General features: G+C 33.2%; 1 protein-coding gene across 1 annotated transcript; it reads left to right on the top strand.

The window, feature by feature from the left end:
• Positions 1–483: 483 nt before the first annotated feature.
• Positions 484–15866, top strand: LOC133182669 (uncharacterized). The gene is made up of 12 exons (XM_061317523.1): positions 484–689; positions 2030–2255; positions 4672–4779; positions 5045–5140; positions 5282–5542; positions 5767–5943; positions 7424–7620; positions 8605–8731; positions 9714–10010; positions 10214–10336; positions 10445–10602; positions 14137–15866. Exons 1-12 carry the CDS (start codon positions 571–573, stop codon positions 14273–14275), a joined length of 2028 nt encoding a protein of 675 aa, XP_061173507.1. The 5' UTR covers positions 484–570; the 3' UTR covers positions 14276–15866.
• Positions 15867–19942: the final 4076 nt, after the last annotated feature.

The raw sequence follows: 19942 nt of genomic DNA, 5'->3' as shown, positions 1-19942 counted from the left end.
CCTTAGCTTCAACCGATCAAAAGTTATGGACAATGTTAAAGTTTTTGCGGACAAACAGACAAACAGGCAGCTAGACAGACAGACGGACGGACAGGGCAAAAACTATATACCCCCGAATCTTCGATACGGGGGCACAAAAAAGGGTTAATTAACCTATGATTTTCCTGATGTGAGTGTTATCCTGCATTTTGCCGATTGACTGTATTTCGTCTACACTTACAGGAAAGTCGAGTACACATTGTACATGCAAATTAATTTCCTAAACCTAAAGATATTCCTTTCTATTTTTTCACTAACATTGAATTATAAGCATTGACTATATAAATTATTTTGTTCATCGAGGAATAAATCTATAAAACGATTCGTACACTTTTTTATGCCCCCGTATAAATTTCTGCGAAGAAAGGGGAGGGGGAACACTGCTTATAGAACACCGGAATTTTACATTCCACAGTAAGAGTTCTGTATGTTAATATTTTTCAATATGTCTGCGCCCATGGAAGTTTGATCTGCTGAAAATTGAAATGGTTAATTCAACTCTAAGTATTGACGTTCTTTCAGTTTTTAACGATGAAAACTTCGAGTTTTTATTTGATTATTTTAATGATAAGCCTGAATGTTCTCAGTGTAAGAAACTTAGAGGAAAACTTGGCATCCAAAATGAGAGCAGAAAGAATGGCAAGAATGAGGTATATTAAACAGGTCCAGTACAATCAGTACATTTAGCTACGTAGCTAAAATTACCTACCGTAGCTTTATTTACCTACCTCAGGTAGCTTTATTTAGCTATTTCAAGGCAACTTTTCACAATTTTGCTACTGATTTTAAAGAGACAAAAAGTCGCAAGTAAATGTCTGCTAATATTTATTCTAGGTATTATTTAAAAAGCAATCTAAAGCAAAGATAGTTTTAACATTGCTGCGTTTGAACTTTTAAGGAAAATATGTATTTCCATTGTTTGAGTAACTGTACACCACCTTGTGTGCGATGAGACGTTGATAAGTATGATTACTTCACATTGTGCTCATGTTAACCAAAACTGGTTTTCTTTGTTATTTCACTCAAGAAGTAACTGTTAGGTCACAAATGAACTGTTGTATAAAGCCCCAAAACCTTTAAAACTTTGATTGCAATTGCACAGAAAAAACACATCCCCAAGAGTGATTTTTTCATGAATTGTTTTCAGATAATTAAGTTCAAAGTTGAAAACTATCACTGCATCAAAGTGCAATTTTCTGCACTTTCTGGGAAAAATGCTAATTTAAGAAATAAGTTTGATTTAGTAGCTAAATAAAGCTACTACAGGTAGGTAAATAAAGCTATGTAGGTAATTCAAGCTACGTAGCTAAATCTAGTGATTGTACCAGACCTGTTAAAGGTTGTCTTTGACATAGTCATACTTTATTGAGGACAATCGCAAACTTTTTAAAGTGTTTAATTGTTTATTTTTCCTTTTTTTTTTTAAATTGCACAGGCATAGCGGTTGTAGGCTATGTCTGTTTATTTCTCTAAAGAGAATAGATATTATGTGGTTTTATTTCTTGTTTTTTTTTCTCCTACAAATGAAACTCATCTATGGAAAAGGTTTCTTAGAATTGCTTTTGAGAGATAAAGTAAAAATAAAGCCTGTTCTCTGTTGATTTTTATAGACAGCATTTTCAAAAATGTTCAAGAATTTTCTTTTCACCCAGCTGTTGCTTTATAAGCTCATGTACTTGCTTTGAATATAAGGATACATGTATATATACCCTATGCAGGGAAGTTGCACTGTATATTGAATTTTTCTTTGGAGGGTGATACAGATGTTATTTCATGTTTATTTAGCCTTCTGTACATCTAATCTTATGAACTTTGAGTGCTTTTAAATTGAAGATAATTTTTATTATTAAATTCTTCAAATTAGCTAGCATGCTTCATGTTTAATAGTAATCAGACCTGCCAACCCTTGATTCTCTATTTCTCTTTCTCGTTGACATTATTTAAAATTTCATGTTTTCATTATGTTCCTTTCTCTATATCAATGTTTCAGATGTGGTTATGAATTAAAAACACTTTGGACAGCTGAGCTAGCTCATGCACCATTTGCTGCGGCTCCTCTTTTAACCCACATAAATGATGATGAAATACTGGACATTGTGGCTGCTCCATTTAGTGAGAGCTTCTCTGTATTAAATTCAGAAACTGGCAAGATATTGCAGAAAACTGCATGGCCAGCACTTAATCTGGATAATTCTGTTCATGCCAGTCCAATTCAGGTAAATTTCTTTGTTACTTGTTTGCATATACTGTAATGTTGTGTGTATTATGTACACTTTTTAAAGCAACTTTTTAGCAAAGTTGGGGTAGCACATTATACATAGGGTGAATTCACCATGCATCGGACACCCTTGCACTTCAACAAGTTCAAGCGATATCGCTACCGACCGAATATTATCAAAATGGAACTTTACATGTAGTATGTGGTTACAATATAATTTTTTGACACAATCGTGCCCTATTTATTGAGAAAATATCATTAAAAACCGATTTTTTTCGAAATAAGTCAGAATTCACCATGGATCGGACAATATTCACCATGCATCGGACATACGATATTTAAACCAGAAAAATATCATACCTTGATCTCGGTGCTTTAAAATTAATGATATCGAAACATTTTTATCTTTTACTTAAAAATTAACCTTCTAATTAAATTTGAATGACTATTTCGATCCACAAATATGAAGAGATTTTAGTTGTATCACATCGCCTTAGAAAGGCTTTACAATGCCAGTAATATGGCAACTCGCGCCTTTGTCTCGTGGGCTATAATCATCTAGTTTAAAGAAATAAATTGAGTCCAATTCTAGTCGTCATATATCGATAATTTGTATTTTCACTGAAAATACAGAGTTTCTATTTTCTATTTCCGTAAAAAACATCCGTCATTTGGGTTTTACATGAACATGGAAGTGATTACCCATGCATCGGAAAGTGTCCGATGCATGGTTAATTTGTGTCCGATGTACGGTGAAATAAACATACTAGTCAAAAACAACTCTAAAATATATTATACAAACATTGAAGTAAAATTTTTGAAAAATTTCTGTAATATTATCAATCACTGACAAATTTTACCAAGGTCCGACCCGTTCCGTTGACGTCTATTTAAAAAAACGACAACTCTAAAAATTGCAAAATCGTAAATTTCTGGTTACTCCCCTTTGATGATGCAAAATATGACGTAATTTCAAGGCCATTCTTTGTGGTATTTTTATCACAACATGAAAAAAAAATCGACATCATTAAAAAGTTTAATTCTTCATCTTTAAGACAGAAAGGAGTAAAAACACGGGGAGACTCAGGTTCAATGAAAGTTTATTGCTTAAAGTTGTCCGAAGCAAGGTATGTGTCCGATGTATGGTTAACTCACCCTAGTACAAAACATGACATCATATTAACATTTGTTCAAATCATGGTCCATTAGGATAGAGTGGGAATGCAATGGTTTGTAGAATTTGTAAACTTTACAAAACTTTACCTGAGTTCACACTATACATGTACATGCAACATTACAGTAGTATGCCTGTATATACTCATCATGTATAGTACATTTTTATGCCCCGCCATGAATATGGCCGGGCATATAGTGTTTGTCATGTCCGTCTTCTGTCCTTCCATCCTTCTGTCCTTCCGTCTGTCCTTCCGTCACACTTTGCGTTTAGCTCTGTTCAAAGCTCAGTTTCAAAGAAACTATCCAAAGTATTTTTATCAAACTTCATATGCTGATAGATATTGATGTGAGCTATGCAACTGCATCAACATTTTTTTACCTTGACCTTTCATTTGACCTTAACCTCACTTTTCTTAAATTAGTGTTTAGCTCAGTTTTAAAGATACCATTCAAGGTAGTGTAATCAAACTTCATATGTTGATACATACTGATGTAAGCTATTCAACTGCATCAACATTTTTTGACCTTGACCTTTCATTAGACCTTGACCTCACTTTTCTTAAATTAGAGTCAAACTTTATATGCTGATACATACTGATGTAAGCTATTCAACTGCATCAATATTTTTTTTACCTTGACCTTTCCTTTGACCTTGACCTCACTTTTCTCAATTTGTGTTTAAACTCAGTTTTAAAGAAACCATTCATAATATTCTTATCAAACTCCATATGCTAATACATACTGATGTAACCTTTTCAACTGCATCAACATTTTTTGACCTTGACCTTTGACATTAACTTCATTTATTTTAACTTAGTGTTTAGCTCAGTTTTGAATAAACCATTCAAAATATTTTTATCAAACTTAAATATGCCGATACGTATTTGTGAGAAGTATTCAACTGCATCAAAAACATTTGACCTTGAACTTTCCTGTGACCTTGACCTCACTTTTCTTAGCTTTGCATTTTGCTTAATTTCAAAGAAACCATTTAAGATATATTTATGTAAGTTTATGCACTTATACATAATTTGGCGAGAATTTATAATCTATATCCAACTTTTTAGATTTCAATTTCAATTTTAAAGAAACTATTCAAAATATTCTCATCAAATTTCATACACTAATACAAATTTTCATGTTAAATTACTAATATACCCTCGGCGGGGCATTCATGTCCTATGGACATATTTCTAGTTGAATTTATATTCAGTCATTTGTCATTTTGTACATTGTAGTTTGATGTCGATGACGATGGACAGTTAGACATTCTCTTTACAATGTCTTCAGCTGAATTAAGATTTTATACACCTAATGGACACTTGTTAAGAGATAAAACAATTCAGGTAAGTCTAAATATATATATAAGCATTAAAAAAACAATGTAAATATTTTTTTTAACATTATATTCATTATCTGTTGTAACCTTTAGGTAAGAAGAATTCATATGAGCAATATGTTGGAAAGTATGAAAAAGACAGTAATGAGTAATACATGTATTTCTTTTGTAAAGAAATAATTTGTTCAATTTTCAATAGATGAACTCCTATTTTGATGCACTGTATATGTACTTTTTATACATGGACTAAGAATGTAAATTTTTTCCCCCAGCTTCCCCCAGCTTATGTAGCAGCTGATTGGTATAAATTAGAACTCACTGTCAAATTTGAAGATCTAAAGAAATATACCTCACTGACACAACGAAAGGTGTGTTATTTCTTTAAGAAATTAAAAAAAAAATCAAAACAATTTAAAGAAGTTCTATATTTCTGTTCATAATCTTTTAACTAAAACAATCTTCTTACTATAAGTAAAAAAAAAAAAACTTAAAAATTTGTTTCCTTTCAGGACATTAATTATCTGCCAATTGATCCTCATGTTTTGGCCACACCTGTGCTTGCTGATATTAACAATGACAACAGAGTAGAAGAATTAGTGATCCCTGTCTCTTATTTCTATGAGGAGGATGACTACAGGGTGAATGAAAAGTTGGAGAGATTAGGTGGTCTGAATTTCTCTGATATTGACAAATACTTAGTGGCTGGTGTTACTGTGATGAATTTAACTACAGGGGAGACCTTATGGAGCTCTCTCTTAGATCTCACACAGGTACCAGTAGGAAATTTTGTCAATGAATTCTTCTTTTCAAGAATTCCAAATACTGGTAATAGAGATTTTTTTTACATCTGCATTATTTTCACTATTATGAGGTATATTACGTATCTTAGAAGACAGGTTCAAAAGTGAAAGAATTAATATAAGATGAAAAAAAAAATTGACCAAAAAGAACTGAAAGCAGTTTTCAATATATGTATTTTAAAAATACACTTTAGGTTGATGCAACATTCCCTGCCTACAATATCTTCTCTCCCACTGTGATTGACCTTGATGTGAAGGGAGGTCAACTAGAGGTCATTGTAGGCACATCTGCTGGGAGCCTCTTTGTATTCAACCATGATGGCTCCTTACGGAAAGGCTGGCCCATTAGTCAAAATACCATACATGGACAGGTAAGTAAAGACTGATATATGGGCAGATTATAGTACACATTTCATAATTTCTGTACCTCTATAGAAGGGTCCATGTCAAAAAGTACAGTATGTTTTAATTCATGAAAAAGGAACCACTGCCTTATAAATAGACTTTTTTTTATTTTGACATTCTCTTACAAAAAATGGAGATATACATGAAATAAGATACCATGCAGTTCAAAATGTTATCTTTTGAATATAAAAGTTACACACAGCAGGAATAGTGAATTAATAATTTTTGAGTGATCTTTTATAAGCAGGGATTCATTCTGCCTTTATTTGTACAGTATACGCAGGTGAGTTAAGGCTAGGTGTAGGCATTTCTATGCAAATAAACTAATTAAAATGCCTAAGGACTATATCTATTATACAGAGAAAGTTAAAACTTATTGCCTAATACATACTGGGTACCCACGACATGCGATAGCCAGTACACATTATGACGTCATATTATGACGTCGTTGTTCTTTACATGCTGTATTTTATTTAACGGAAATAAGTTATATTTAGAAGCAAAATATTCCAAAGATTGGTGGTATTGCTGCACAAATATCAACAGCTCATTTGTATAATTTCTATTTGTAAAGTTTTAAGTTGAATCAGGGTAAAAATGTACAGTCCGGTATAAGTTTCCTCATATTCCGATCAAATGAGAAAATGCCTAGGATTTGTGCAGCAGTTTTATTAATCTACAGAATATTCTTCTTAGCATTATACAATTTTTATGTAAAATTGAATAGGGTAATCCTTTGTACCCAAGCCGTTTTGTTGATGTGTTTAATACCTCCAGTAGGTAAGAACAATGACGTCATAATGTGACGTCATAATGTGTACTGGCTATAACAGATGGTGGGTACTAAGTATGCATAAGAAAATAAATCAAAACTTTCTATGAATAATAAATATACATCTTATGCATTTTTATTAGCTCATTTGCATAGAAACGCCTATACTTAGCCTTAACTGACATGCGTAACTCTTAATTGCATCAGATAATTTCTCTTTAAATTGTCTTGACATATTCCACCTTGAATTTTACTAAAGCATTCCTCCAAAATTGTACTAGAGTATTCTTCCTTAAATTGTACCAGGATATTCCTCTATAAGTTGTACCAGATTATACCTCCTTAAATTTTACTAGAGTATTCCTACTTAAATTGTACCAGAATATTTAATACTCATTAGGTTCTACCAGAGTATTTCCCCTTAAATTCTACTAGAGTATTCCTCCTTGTACCAGAGTATTTCTCCTTAAGTTGTACCAGTGTATCTTATATTTACTAAGTATCAATCACAGTCTTCTCTCTCTTTCTCTCTCTTTATTGAGCAACTACCATACTCATATCTAAGTACATGTACATATATCTCTGATGAAAATTCCATATTCTTTATTTTTTTTAAAAAAAATTTGTAGTTTGTTTAAGAAATTAAATTTGATACAAATGAGTTGATTATTTAGATAACAGCGACAGACTTGGCTGGAGATGGAGTTGTGAAGTTAATAACTATAGACACCAGCTCCAATGTTATCTGTTATAACAAAGGGGGTAACAAGTTGTGGGAATCCACCGTCTCTGGTACCTCGTCCCCGGGGAGTCGTGTGTATGATGTCAACAGAGATGGGGTCCTGGATCTCATTATTACTACAAATGATGGGTTGGTTTTGCCACTTTCTTTGTTGTTTATTAGTGATACTATAAGTTGTTTTAATTCCACAGAGCTAAAATTTCATGATTTGTTACAAAGGTACCAACTGCGATGGATTTAATTTCACCTCATAGGTGTGTACCTTAATTGTAATACTTTATTATGTGATCTGATAACCTTATTCACTGTGAGTTTAATTTTAAGCAAAAATGATAAATTGTGAAAATAGTGAAATTAATAATATAATTTTCTAGGGATGGCAATCGAATACAGAATTGCCAATTGGTTTAACGCAGTAGGTTATCCCTATAATTTTCCAATCTACAGAATATAGAATTTCGAAATAGAAACTAGATTTCTTACATATAAACTGTTTTAGCCGATAATTTCTGAAGGTCCATTATTTTGTGGTATTTCATGTTCCATCAAAGATTCAAAGTCACAAAGCATAAAATTGCAGAATACATGAATCCCCTTTCATCTGTTTAGCCAGTTTAGTGGTAAGGTATTTATAAAAATTAAAATTGCATATATATTAGTGCACTCAGAGAAGGACCAAATTTTCCAACCATAGAAATTATCATACTCTCTATATTGAGGAAGTGATTTTGAGGTATAAACTTAATTTTGACACTAAAACACTGATCTCAGACAAGCACCTGCTGAGTTGACTTTGAACCTGACGGGAAAAAAATGTTTATCAAATTCATGTTTAAGTTATTTGGTTGATGGCTTGGAGTACCATTTCAGCCATTTCTCTATATGTATTTTCCTCTTTAAGATTTATTTTAATTTTAATTCCTCTGGGAACTAGTATTTCTCTTTCTTAAATGTCAAACTTTTAACAAGAAAACAAAAGAAACTTAATTCATTATCCCAAATTAATTAAGCTTCTTTTCTTAATGGTCAATTACATACATGTATTAATGATGAAAAGAAAATTATAATATCTCTAGAAACAGGGAAAAAATATTAACTTTTCAATATTTTTAGGTATATCTATGCATTAAATGGTGTGGACGGTGCAGTGATAGAAGGTTGGCCTATCTCTATTGGTGCCCGAATGACTGCCAATGTTCTTATCTCTCGAGTTTCCACCACGCATACCACTCCAGACATGGTAATTAATTCACATTGTCACACATACCACTCCAGACATGGTAATTAATTCACATCGCCCTTATCTCACAAGACATGGGAGTCTTCACCACTTATGATATTTAAATCTCAATATTCCTATCACACCAAAGATGTATGTTTCCGACACTCATTCAATGCCAGATACTGGTAACTCACAAAGTGCTTATCTCAAAAAAATGTGCAAGTCTTTACCACTGACACCATGTCAGACATGAAGATTAACTTACAATGTCCCTTTCATACATAACAAAAGTCTATCACTCATACCACTCAAGAAAATGGTAACTCACAAAGTCCTTATCTTACAAAATGTGCAAGTCTATACCACTTATACCGCTTCAGACATGGTTATTAAATAACAATGTCCCTATCAGAAAAAAGCACCATCCTGGCTATTCAAGTGCCCAGTTGGCATCCTCTGATCTTTGAGAGATGAAAGAATACTACTTAGACACTTGGCTAACAAAGATAACAAAACACATGAGTCTCCAACATAATGAACAAAAAAAAAAAATAGCAAGTATAAGCTTCAAACGTGGCAATTCACTTTTAAAAACTGTTTGCCGGATATTTCCAACACATACTATTTTAGTTATGATTTTCAATTCACTGCTCTTACAACTTTATACTTGTTAATTCACATACACTCATACAGTGTTCTTGTCACATGAGTTTCCTACATTAACCATTCATACAACTCTTGCTGTGGTTATAAATTTATATTGCCAGACAGCTTGACTCTTTATGAATTATACTCATGCATTTTAGTAATATCTTGTCTCCAGATGTCTTTATATTTTAGTAAATATATGTGAACCTTTATTAATTTTATGCTTATATAGTTAAATTTATTGTACATTCCTAGCATGAAACAATTTATACTGTAAACCAAATGCTGCGAGAATATATATTTCTTACTTTTTCATATTTGAAAATGTACTTTCAATCATCTCTTTTGAAAGGTGGTAGTAGCAGATGATGGATCAATCCACTTAATATCCATGGATCTAAAATGTAAATCACAGATTCCTATTGGTGAAACTTCATTGGTCCAGGTTTTGTCACATGACTTAGTGAAATGGTTCTCTGGGATGGAGCTACTGGTTGCTACTAGTGATGGCACAGTGATGTGCTTAGCAACTGGACCAGAACAAGCAGAAATTCAGGAGAGTACTGACAAAGCTTTAAGGACTAACCATATGTGGTCATTGTCATCTGAAACAAAGACAGTAAATGACTTCTCCTTTTCAGAGAGAAAGGTATACATGCACTGTACTCAGAAAAGTATCAGTATTTAGTTTTGTGCATGAACATGAATTAAAATTAAAAAAAAATATAATATGCACATTATTCCTGTAAAATTCCTGTGAAATCAAATGTGAAAAGAGCACTATAGGCATACATTTTAGTTGGACTTGGAGAAAATAAATTCTATGATTAAAAATAAGTTTATTTTTAATAGCCAGGAGTGTATGTAACATTGTTCACCAGAAAGCAACTAGAGGTGACAGGAGAGACATTTCCTGTGGAGTTTGAAATCATTGACCCAACATTCAAACAAGGCACATCCAAGTATTTCATCTCTGTAAGTAGTATCACTTCACGTTACTGGCATCCCCCTCCCCCAGCACTGTATTCTTAATTTCTGTTTAAAAGTCTGTATGACAAAATTATCAGTGTCTTATAATTTCAGATATATTATGGGAATCGTCTATTGATGAATGGAGAATTTCCAGAGCCTAAGACATATTATGTATATGTGCCAGCGGGGGAGGAGCCAAGTCATGGTCATGTGACTGTGAGACTGACCAATCAGTATGGACAAGTATTTGAGGACAGATTCTCAATTAGGTAAATTATAACAATAAGAAATTTAGTTATTTAGTTTTTAGCTCTACTGGTCAGAGACCAGAAGAGCTTATGCGATAGTAAGGTGTCCGTCGTCTGTCCGTCTGTCTGTCTGTCTGTCTGTCCGTCCGTCTGTAAACAATTTTTCAAAATGCTACTCCTCCTACAGTTTTGGTCTGATTTCAGTATAACTTGGCACACAAGTAGACTACACTAAGATACATAATTCTGTGTATCGGTTTTTGATTTCATTGAATGGTGTTGCCATGGTTACTAAAAATAGAAATTTCTGTGAAAAACATTCAAAATGCTACTCCTCCTACAGTTTTGATTTGATTTCAATATAACTTGGCACACAAGTAGACTATACTAAGATACATAATTCTGTATATGGTTTTTGATTTCGATGAACGGTGTTGCCATGATTACTAAAAATAGAAATTTCTGTGAAATACTTTCAAAATGCTACTCCTCCTACAGTTTTAATCTGATTTCAATATAACTTGGCACACAAGTAGATTATACTAAGATGCATAATTCTGTTTATCGGTTTTTGATTTCAATGAATGGTGTTGCCATGGTTACTAAAAATAGAAATTTCTTTGAAATACTTTCAAAATGCTACTCCTCGTACAGTTTTTATTTGATTTCAATATAACTTGGCACACAAGTAGACTATAATAAGATACATAATTCTGTGTATCAGTTTTTGATTTCAATGAACGGTGTTGCCATGGTTACTAAAAATAGAAATTTCTGTGAAATACTTTCAAAATGCTACTCCTCTTACAGTTTTGGTCTGATTTCAGTATAACTTGGCAAACAAGTAGACTACACTAAGATACATAATTCTTTGTATTGATTTTCTGATTTCGATGAACATTGTTGCCATGGTTACTAAAAATAGAAATTTTCTTGAAATACCTTCAAAATGCTACCCCTACAGTTTTGGTCTGATTTTAGTATTACTTAGCACACAAGTAAACTACACTAAGATACATTATTCTCTGTACCAGTTTCGGATTTCGATGAACAGTGTTGCCATGGTTACTAAATACAGGTAAACTTCGGTATCTCGACATCGGATATGTCGACAACCTGGGATATGTCGACGTCCTTCTGCGGTCCCGGCAGTATTTACTATATAAATGATTTGCAAAAACTCTGATATGTCGACCTCGGTAATGTCGACAACCCGGGTTATCTCGACGTATATTCACAGTCCCAAGAGCAAAATTTACCTGGTATATGTCGACATCGCAATTTTCTGCTCTACTGAACCTAATTGTTTGTCAGATACGGTCGCTCGTCACGCATGGACGACTCCGGGTATCTCGACGTCGTCTAAATTTCACACCCATGTTTTACCTGCACGCTGTTTAATTAATTCTATAGACTGTGTTTGTAGGAAAATCCCAAGCCCCCTCGGCGTCTTTGGGAAGTTAATTGCTTAATGTTCAGCTTGGGTAATATCATAAAATCATTGCTAAATCTACACGATTCTGCGTAAATGTACAGACGGTTATTTATATCGAAACCTAACTTTTAAATTTGAAAAAGGTAACTAAATTACAATGAATGACAAACACACTGCTTAATTCAAACTAAGGAATTAAGAGATGTCTTAATGATATTTTGTAGTTAAAATGTATTCAACAGGAAACAATCCAATTAACGACACGATTGACCAAATCAGCGGTAATTCATGCATCTGTAACATCACTACGTTAGTTTAGATACACAAATCTCTTTAAAAAATTAATTTTAATGTACATTCTTCCTAAATAGAAAAAAATAATCCGCATTTAATTTTTTCCGTATATCGGATGTCGATTTTATACGGTTCGAAGTTTATAGACCGCATTTCGTATCCTGTTCTGACAAAAAGGCAAGTTACACGCGAATGCTGTAACTTTGTGCTAAAACTTTGTGAATTTAGAAAGATTTCGATAAAGAAAACGTTTAATATACAAGATTTAAAATAACTCCTTAGATTTTTTATAAAAATAGAGGGAATTCTGAAATATGTTGAGCTACAGTCTATATTGAAGTCATGCACATATAATAAGCTGATAAGCTTGTCTGTTTGGCTATGCAGTGAAGTCTTGGACGTCAAGTCTCAACTCTGATATCTCGACACCTCGGATATCTCGACATTTTCCGATGGTCCCGTCGATGTCGAGATAACGAAGTTTACCTGTATAGAAATTTTCTTGAAATACTTTCAAAACGCTACTCCTCCTACACTTTTTGTCTGATTTCAGTATAATGTGGCATACAAGTAGACTACAGAGATACATAATTGGTGTTATTGTTTTTTGATTTTGTTGAATGATGTTGCCATGGTTACTTAAATCAAAATTTCTGTAAAATTGTTTTAAAAGGCTACTCCTCCTACAGTTTTAGTCTGATATAATAATAAATCTTGCCACAAAAGAGACTAAACCAAGGATCATTATTCTGTTTATTACTGTTGCAAAGTTTCAAGTCCAAGTGCTACTTTTATCTTCCTTTATAAATACAACCAGTAGAGCTACAGTCTCGTCAGAGACTTCTGGTTAACCAGGGTTTTGGGATGAAGGAAAGAGAGAGTTTGTTTTGTTTGGCTTACCTATGTTAAAGACCTACTGCTTTAGAAAAACTCTTTTGCTCTTAAATCAACTGATATGTTATAAGAAATTTCCTTTATTTCACAACAAATAATATTTTTTGGTGGTAAAATTTCCTTTTCGATTAACTCTTTTAATGGTTCTGAAACAATTAGCCTGAAACATTTTTAATAAAACTTGTAGACATTCTAGAATCATTTCACATACACAGTAATAAGGAAAACTTCAACTTTTTTAGGTGTTTACCCACATATTTTATTGAATGGACAAAATACAGTCAGAATTTACCATTTATATTATCAAAACTTTGATTCTGGGTTGGGAAAAAAAAATTATGTGAAGAATATTAGAAACCTGTAGTCAATCTGCACTTACCAGCTCTTTCCCTCCTATGAGAAGTCCCATAAGAATAAGGACTGAAATACTCCATGTGAGGTTTAAAACTCTTCCTTTCATTACATGTAGTGAAGTCATACAAAGACAAAACGTATGTGAAGCACACTCTAAGTAAACTTCTAGTTTTACATCCCCCTCCCACAAAAGAAGTTTTCTTGGGGGGAGGGGGTACTTTATATATGAATTACCTTGTCCTCTTAGTCTTGTAAAAATTCAGAGTAATGCAGAAACTTCATAAGCTCATAATTCACACAAGGATCGCTAATGACCTGGGGATGTGTGTTGACCCTGACCCAAGATGATTTGGGCAAGTTAAGGTCAGAACTTAACTACATGTTCCTATTAAACACCTGAATGGAATCAGGGGGTGCACACTTCAACTTACTCTTACAGGGTGTGGTTATTACTGTACAACTATAAATGCTTCATGAAATCTGTCCCTTTGGCATTTTCTACATATATACTACATATAAAAATATGTCAGAATCTCTTGTATTTATTATTTTTTCAGTTGAATTTATTATCTTTGCAGATTTAACAAACTTATAATGGAGGATCTTCAGTGGTTGTTGTTAGCTCCCTTTGTTGCCATGGTTATACTCTTGTTAGTGCTACATGGTTTCCCAGCAAAAGACTTGTTACCTTACACAAATCAGTCCAAAAGCAAGTGACAGCAGGATGTAGTATCCATTAATACACTGATTTCATTGGATCTCAAGTTTGGGTGCATTTTTGGTGCAACTAAGAAAAACTGTTTTTCAGATTGAACCTTCAAAAGATTGAATGTCTGAACCATTGATGCTGTTACTTAATCTGCATGCCAAGAACTAGTGCGAAAAAAAGGGCTGTGGAAAACAAATACCTGTGGCTCAGGTTGTGATCTTGAAAGGCAAACATTTTTTTTTCAAAACCTTCCAGAATGGTCTGTGATCATAATTCATAGCGTGAATGTAACAAATTATTATTTTGGTCCATTTTATGTACTTATTTCTACGCAATTATGTTAATGATGTCATTTCATACCAGATGTGAATAAGATGTTAATGTGGCAAAACAGGGTGCGAATAGTTCTCCCATACATTGGCATATAAATTATAAAATTCATAACATTTGCATATATTGATCATCACAATTGTACAAACATTGTATATAATTTTAACTAGACTGAACCAAAGTAAGAATGTGTTTTACTTACAATAAACAGTACTGTACATTTTTGGAGTGATAGGCATGTAGGTTAGAATGATATGTAAAGTATTTTTAATCTGTTCAAATCATGAACTCCATGACTGGATTGGGGTCACAAAAAGGTTTATTTCTAAGATCAAAGGGAGTAATGTGAGTGGTGTGGTCTGAGAAAATTTCATTTAAATTTGCCATTTTTTTTCTCTCATAATTTTGACTACAGAAAAAGAACAGAATCAAATAAAAATCAAAATTCTTTTGGGGAAAAAGAGACAAAACATGAATGAGGACTTATTGAGTGTATGTTCAAGTTTGTGTGAAAATCCTGGCAGCTTGTGGTAGGACAATTAAACAGTTATGTAAGCATTCCCATAAATTGTAAAATCAGAAATGTTAGATTATTTTCCCTGGGGCTAGGATAATTCCTCAATAATGATAAGAATTTAACAAAGGAGAATATATCTAGAGACAAGTCTTCAAAATTCTACCCAGGGACATTGGGGCTAAAATAAGTCATATTGATACATATTAATCTAAAACAGTGGGGCTAGGAAGGGGCTACAATAAGGACTAAAAGTTTACACAGAAATAAATAAGCTTCTGCAAACACAACAAGGTAAAATGTACAAACTTCCCAAAAAACTCAGGATACTGTAAATTGAAATTGTTTGAAATCACACAGTTCAAGCTCAAGGCTAGGTATAGTGGTCTCATTATCCATATAGTTGTCAGAAAGGGAAGAGTGATTCAGGTGAGTGTTGTGGCCTTTTGGGCCTTTACTCAGCTTGTATTGGGCATACACAGATTTTTTGTGATTTTTTTTTTCCATTTTGCATCATATTAACTTGATTAAGGATGTTCCTTTCAGCTGGTGAATTACTAGTAGAATATATCCTGAGTATGGCAAATAATGTTTTTGTTTTGAATCAGGCTATGTGAAAAAGATCTAGATTTTAGGAATATTTCAGCATGCATGAGTTGTTTATTTTTTTTTTCATGGTGTGATCCAGAGAACAATGTGAAAAGTGCAGATGATGCTTTCTTTAATTAAAAATGAAATAATAAAAATAAAATAGAGTTAATATTTAATACAGTGTATTTTGAACTATGTGAGACAGACATCAAATCTCAGGATTATCAGAGTTTTAAGAAAATGTGATTGGTACCATGGATTCATGGTAGTACACACCCATGTAGTTTGCATGTGAAATACCAGGAATCCTGGCAAAGTATAACTGTGTATTTACATGGATATATATATATATATATATATATATATATATATATATATATATATATATATATATATATATATATATATATATATATATATATATATATATCATACACTGAAATATATCAACTTGCTTGCAACAATAGAAAAGACAGGGATACTCCCTGCTGTTTATAGGAATTATTTATATATATGCTAGTAGATTGAAGTTTTGAATATACATGTGATTTATTTAATTCAGACATAACATGCGTCTGATGATATCTCTAGATCAGTAGTGCACTGTAGAGTACCATTTCAATATTTCCTACATGCGCTCAATACATATGCAAGTTCATGTCAGCATACAGCACCTAGCACACTGCTAAGGTATGATAAACACTGTGAATTTTAAGAGCCATTCTCCATAATTAACTCTTATATATAGGAGTAGTAGCGCACATGATCTCAGAATTTCTTCAAACTTGCTGTAATATAAATACCCTGTCAGGCAAAAATTGTTTCCTCTATGTCTTGGTTACTGTGGCAGCGTGCCCTAGAGTTTGATAAAATAGCACTTGTGAACATTTTTAGAGTCCCTTTATTAATGTCTGCAGCAATACACAAAAAGAGGGGGAGTGACTGTTTCGAAAAGTCGAAGGATATGTGTTATATGTATGATAAAAATATCTGGGAAAACAGTTATCGCATTCCTTACAATGGAAACATATTATGGAAAAGCATTCATTTTTTGATCACCTGACCTATTGCTATCTGTTTTTGTCTGTCGTTGTATATCTTCCATCATGCATTAATGTTTGAACATTTTTAGCTTCTTCTCTGAAACCACTGAACCAATTTCAACCAATTTTGTCTTAGAGCATGTGTAAGTAAATTAAGGGAAACATAAATTAGAGTTTCATGATCCCTACCCATGGGGCCTGGTGGGGCTAAAACAATCAAAATTAATGCAATCTTTAAAAATCTTTTTTACTCCTGGACATCAAGCAGTCAAATTATTGGTATGATTGTAATAAGCATTGAACCCTCTACCAAAATTGTGAAATTCATGGCCCCAGAGTCAGTGGCTCTGGAGTGAGGGTGGGGCTCTAAAAATCATATAGTGAAAATGCATAAATTTATAAAAAAAATTCTCTGTATATTTAGCAGATAAACTAATTACATGGTTATGATGAGCAAGGGTACCACTTCCAAAATTGTGAAATTTATGTCCTCATAGTTTGAAATTCTTCTCACCTCCTGGGTATTTAAGCAAACAAACTAAGTGCATGGTTATGATGAGCAAGGATGCTTCTTCCAAAATTGTGAATTTCCTGGCCCCAGGATCAGGGGTTTTGATGTTAGGGCAGGGCTTTACTGATTATGTAGTGTAATACATTATTTCTTTTCTTTTCTACTCCTGGGTAACAAACAAAGTATCTCTACTTAGTTATGATGAGGTTTCTTTCCAAAATTGTGAATTTCATGGCCACTGGGTCAGGTTTTTGGTGTTAGGATGGAGCTCTATTGATTATTTAATGAAAATGCACTAATTTTTTGACCATCTTCTTTGCTCCTGGGTATTTAGCAGATAAACTAATTACATGGTTATGATGATCAAGAGTATCACTTCTAAAATTGTGCCCCAGGGTCATCGGCTCTTATGTTGGGGGAAGGGGGGGGGTCTATTGATTATATAGTGAAAATGTATCATTTCTTTGAAAATTTTCTCTGCTCCTGGATATCAAGGAAACAAACTTAGTGCAAAGTTATGATGAGCAAGTGGAGCTTCTTCCCAATTTTGAATTTCATGTCCCCTGGATCAGGGATTCTGGTGTTAGGGTGGGGCTCTATTGATAATATAGTGAAAATGCATTATTTTCTGTGAAAATCTTTCTACTCCTGGGTATCGAGGAAACAAACTAAGTATATGGTTATGATGACAAATGTTGCCTCTTCGAAAATTATGAGTTTCCTAACCCCAGGGTCAGGAGTACTGATGTTAAGACAGGGATCTATTGATTATATAGTGAAAATACACTAATTCTTTGACCATGTTCTTCTCTGTGCCTAGGTAATTAACAGATAAACTAAGTGCAAAGTTATGATGAGCAAATGTCCCTCTTCCAAATTTGTGAAAATCATGGCCCCTGGGTCAGGGATTCTGGTGTTAGGGCTGGCCTATATGGATCAGATGCTGAAAATGCATAAATTATTGTTAATATCTTCTTTTCTGTCCCTTGGTATTTAACAGACAAACTAATTGAATGATTATGATGAGCAAGGTTGCCTCTTCCAAAATTATGAAGTTTATAGCCAGGGGTTTGGTGTTAAGATAGACTGCAGTTGAATATATAGTGAAAATGCAATATTTCTTTAACCATCCTCTTATCTGCCCATGGGTATTTAGCAAACATATCAAATGCATGGTTATGGGGAGCAAGGGTGTTTCTTCCAAAATAATGAATTTCTTGGCATTTTGATAGTGATAAATGGTGGCAAGTAGATAGATTTACTTCAAGATTTGTCACTGAATACTAGACAAATTATTTCGTTGATCCCTGATTATCCTCTTCTTTTCCTCTTGGGCAACATTGCTTTTTCTTTAGTTTATTTCATACATTAGTGTTGTACAATAGTCAGGTGACCGCTAAGGCCCTTGGGCCTTTTGCTTTGATTCATTCTGGTTAGATATACATTAAGAAAAAAAAATAATTAAAGCAATTATGAATTTAAACGTAATCCCATATCAGAGACTGTAATATATTTTCAGAGAGAATTTTTTTTTTTTATTATTGGTAGCTTTGACAGTAAGATAAAACGTTATTTCTGATTAATTTCCACCTGTGTCTGTTAACAGCCGAGACGTTTTTGAAAAACGGGAGAGCAATTTTTAAAGCCATTGGTGTTGTCTGACTTTCTGCGTTTCAAAAAGTTCAAAATTTATTTTCGTAATAGAGCGTTGCGTTGGATATTGTATGAAAAGCATACAGAAATTTCAAAAGTATTAGTTTATCCAGGAGTATGTAATTTTACGGAAGCGTATTAGGGCCGCAGCAGTGTCTTTTATTAATTTGTTTTAAGAAATCATTAATTTGCTATAACATATTATTAGTTTGTTATCACAAATTATCAATATGATATAGCAAATTATCAATTTGTAGTATTTCTACGAAATAAAAATGATTTAACTAAGTTCTTTCATGAGGAAAGGTAAAAATAAAGCCATATGCAAGTCGGTTTATAGTATTTCATCTTTCATTAGAAGCTGTTGAACCAGAGCACCTTAAGTTATGTCTCAATGTAGAATAATTATCAAGCACGTAGTATCGGGAGAGGGGAACCTGAACCCCCCAACTTTTGTTCCAAACATAACTTTTTGTTGTCGAAAATGTTCATTGAAAGGCTGGTCCCCCTTTCTGTTACAGTATAATGTGGTAATGTATTAATAAAATTTGTTTGTAAAAAAGTTGGAACCCACTCTCCTCCCCCAACGTAAGTTGCCAAATACCCCCCCCCCCTTTTACAGACTCTCAAAAACGATATTACGTGCCCAGTGATAACATTTCTGAATAAATTTTCTAACTAAAACTCGTGCATCTCTAACGTTTTATCAGTGTATTCTATCTTTTTTTTCAAATACTGATGCGTAATTTACTGATACTTTTCTAAAAGTAGTATAGACTTCGAATGGCATCTACATTTGCCTCAAAACATATATAATCAATTGGTTAAAATAAATGAAATATAATAATAACAAATATTTTTAACGGAATAGTAGCATTTACTACTCTTATTTTCTTATATCCTACACTGGAAATTCTGGGTCCGCCTCTGGATGTTATAATCACGTGATCTTCCTATGCAATAGAAATTTCTCGGGTACAACACTTCCGGCACGATGTTGAACACTGTTCATGGCAGGAGCATGCATAAGTCG

This window comes from Saccostrea echinata, unplaced genomic scaffold, assembly GCF_033153115.1.
Source record: "Saccostrea echinata isolate AGI-Se365-2 ecotype Australia unplaced genomic scaffold, CSIRO_AGI_Sech_v1 ptg000009l, whole genome shotgun sequence".
In the NCBI taxonomy this organism is placed as follows: domain Eukaryota; kingdom Metazoa; phylum Mollusca; class Bivalvia; order Ostreida; family Ostreidae; genus Saccostrea; species Saccostrea echinata.
Note: the sequence above shows the minus strand (reverse complement) of the source record. Positions and strands in the feature narration are given on the sequence as shown.

Coding starts and splice junctions, on each gene's coding strand:
- LOC133182669 (XM_061317523.1), top strand. CDS start 571: ATGAAAACTTCGAGTTTTTATTTGATTATTTTAATGATAAGCCTGAAT. Junction 5,543..5,766: donor CTCTCTTAGATCTCACACAG/GTACCAGTAGGA, acceptor AATACACTTTAG/GTTGATGCAACATTCCCTGC. Junction 10,011..10,213: donor TCTCCTTTTCAGAGAGAAAG/GTATACATGCAC, acceptor TATTTTTAATAG/CCAGGAGTGTATGTAACATT.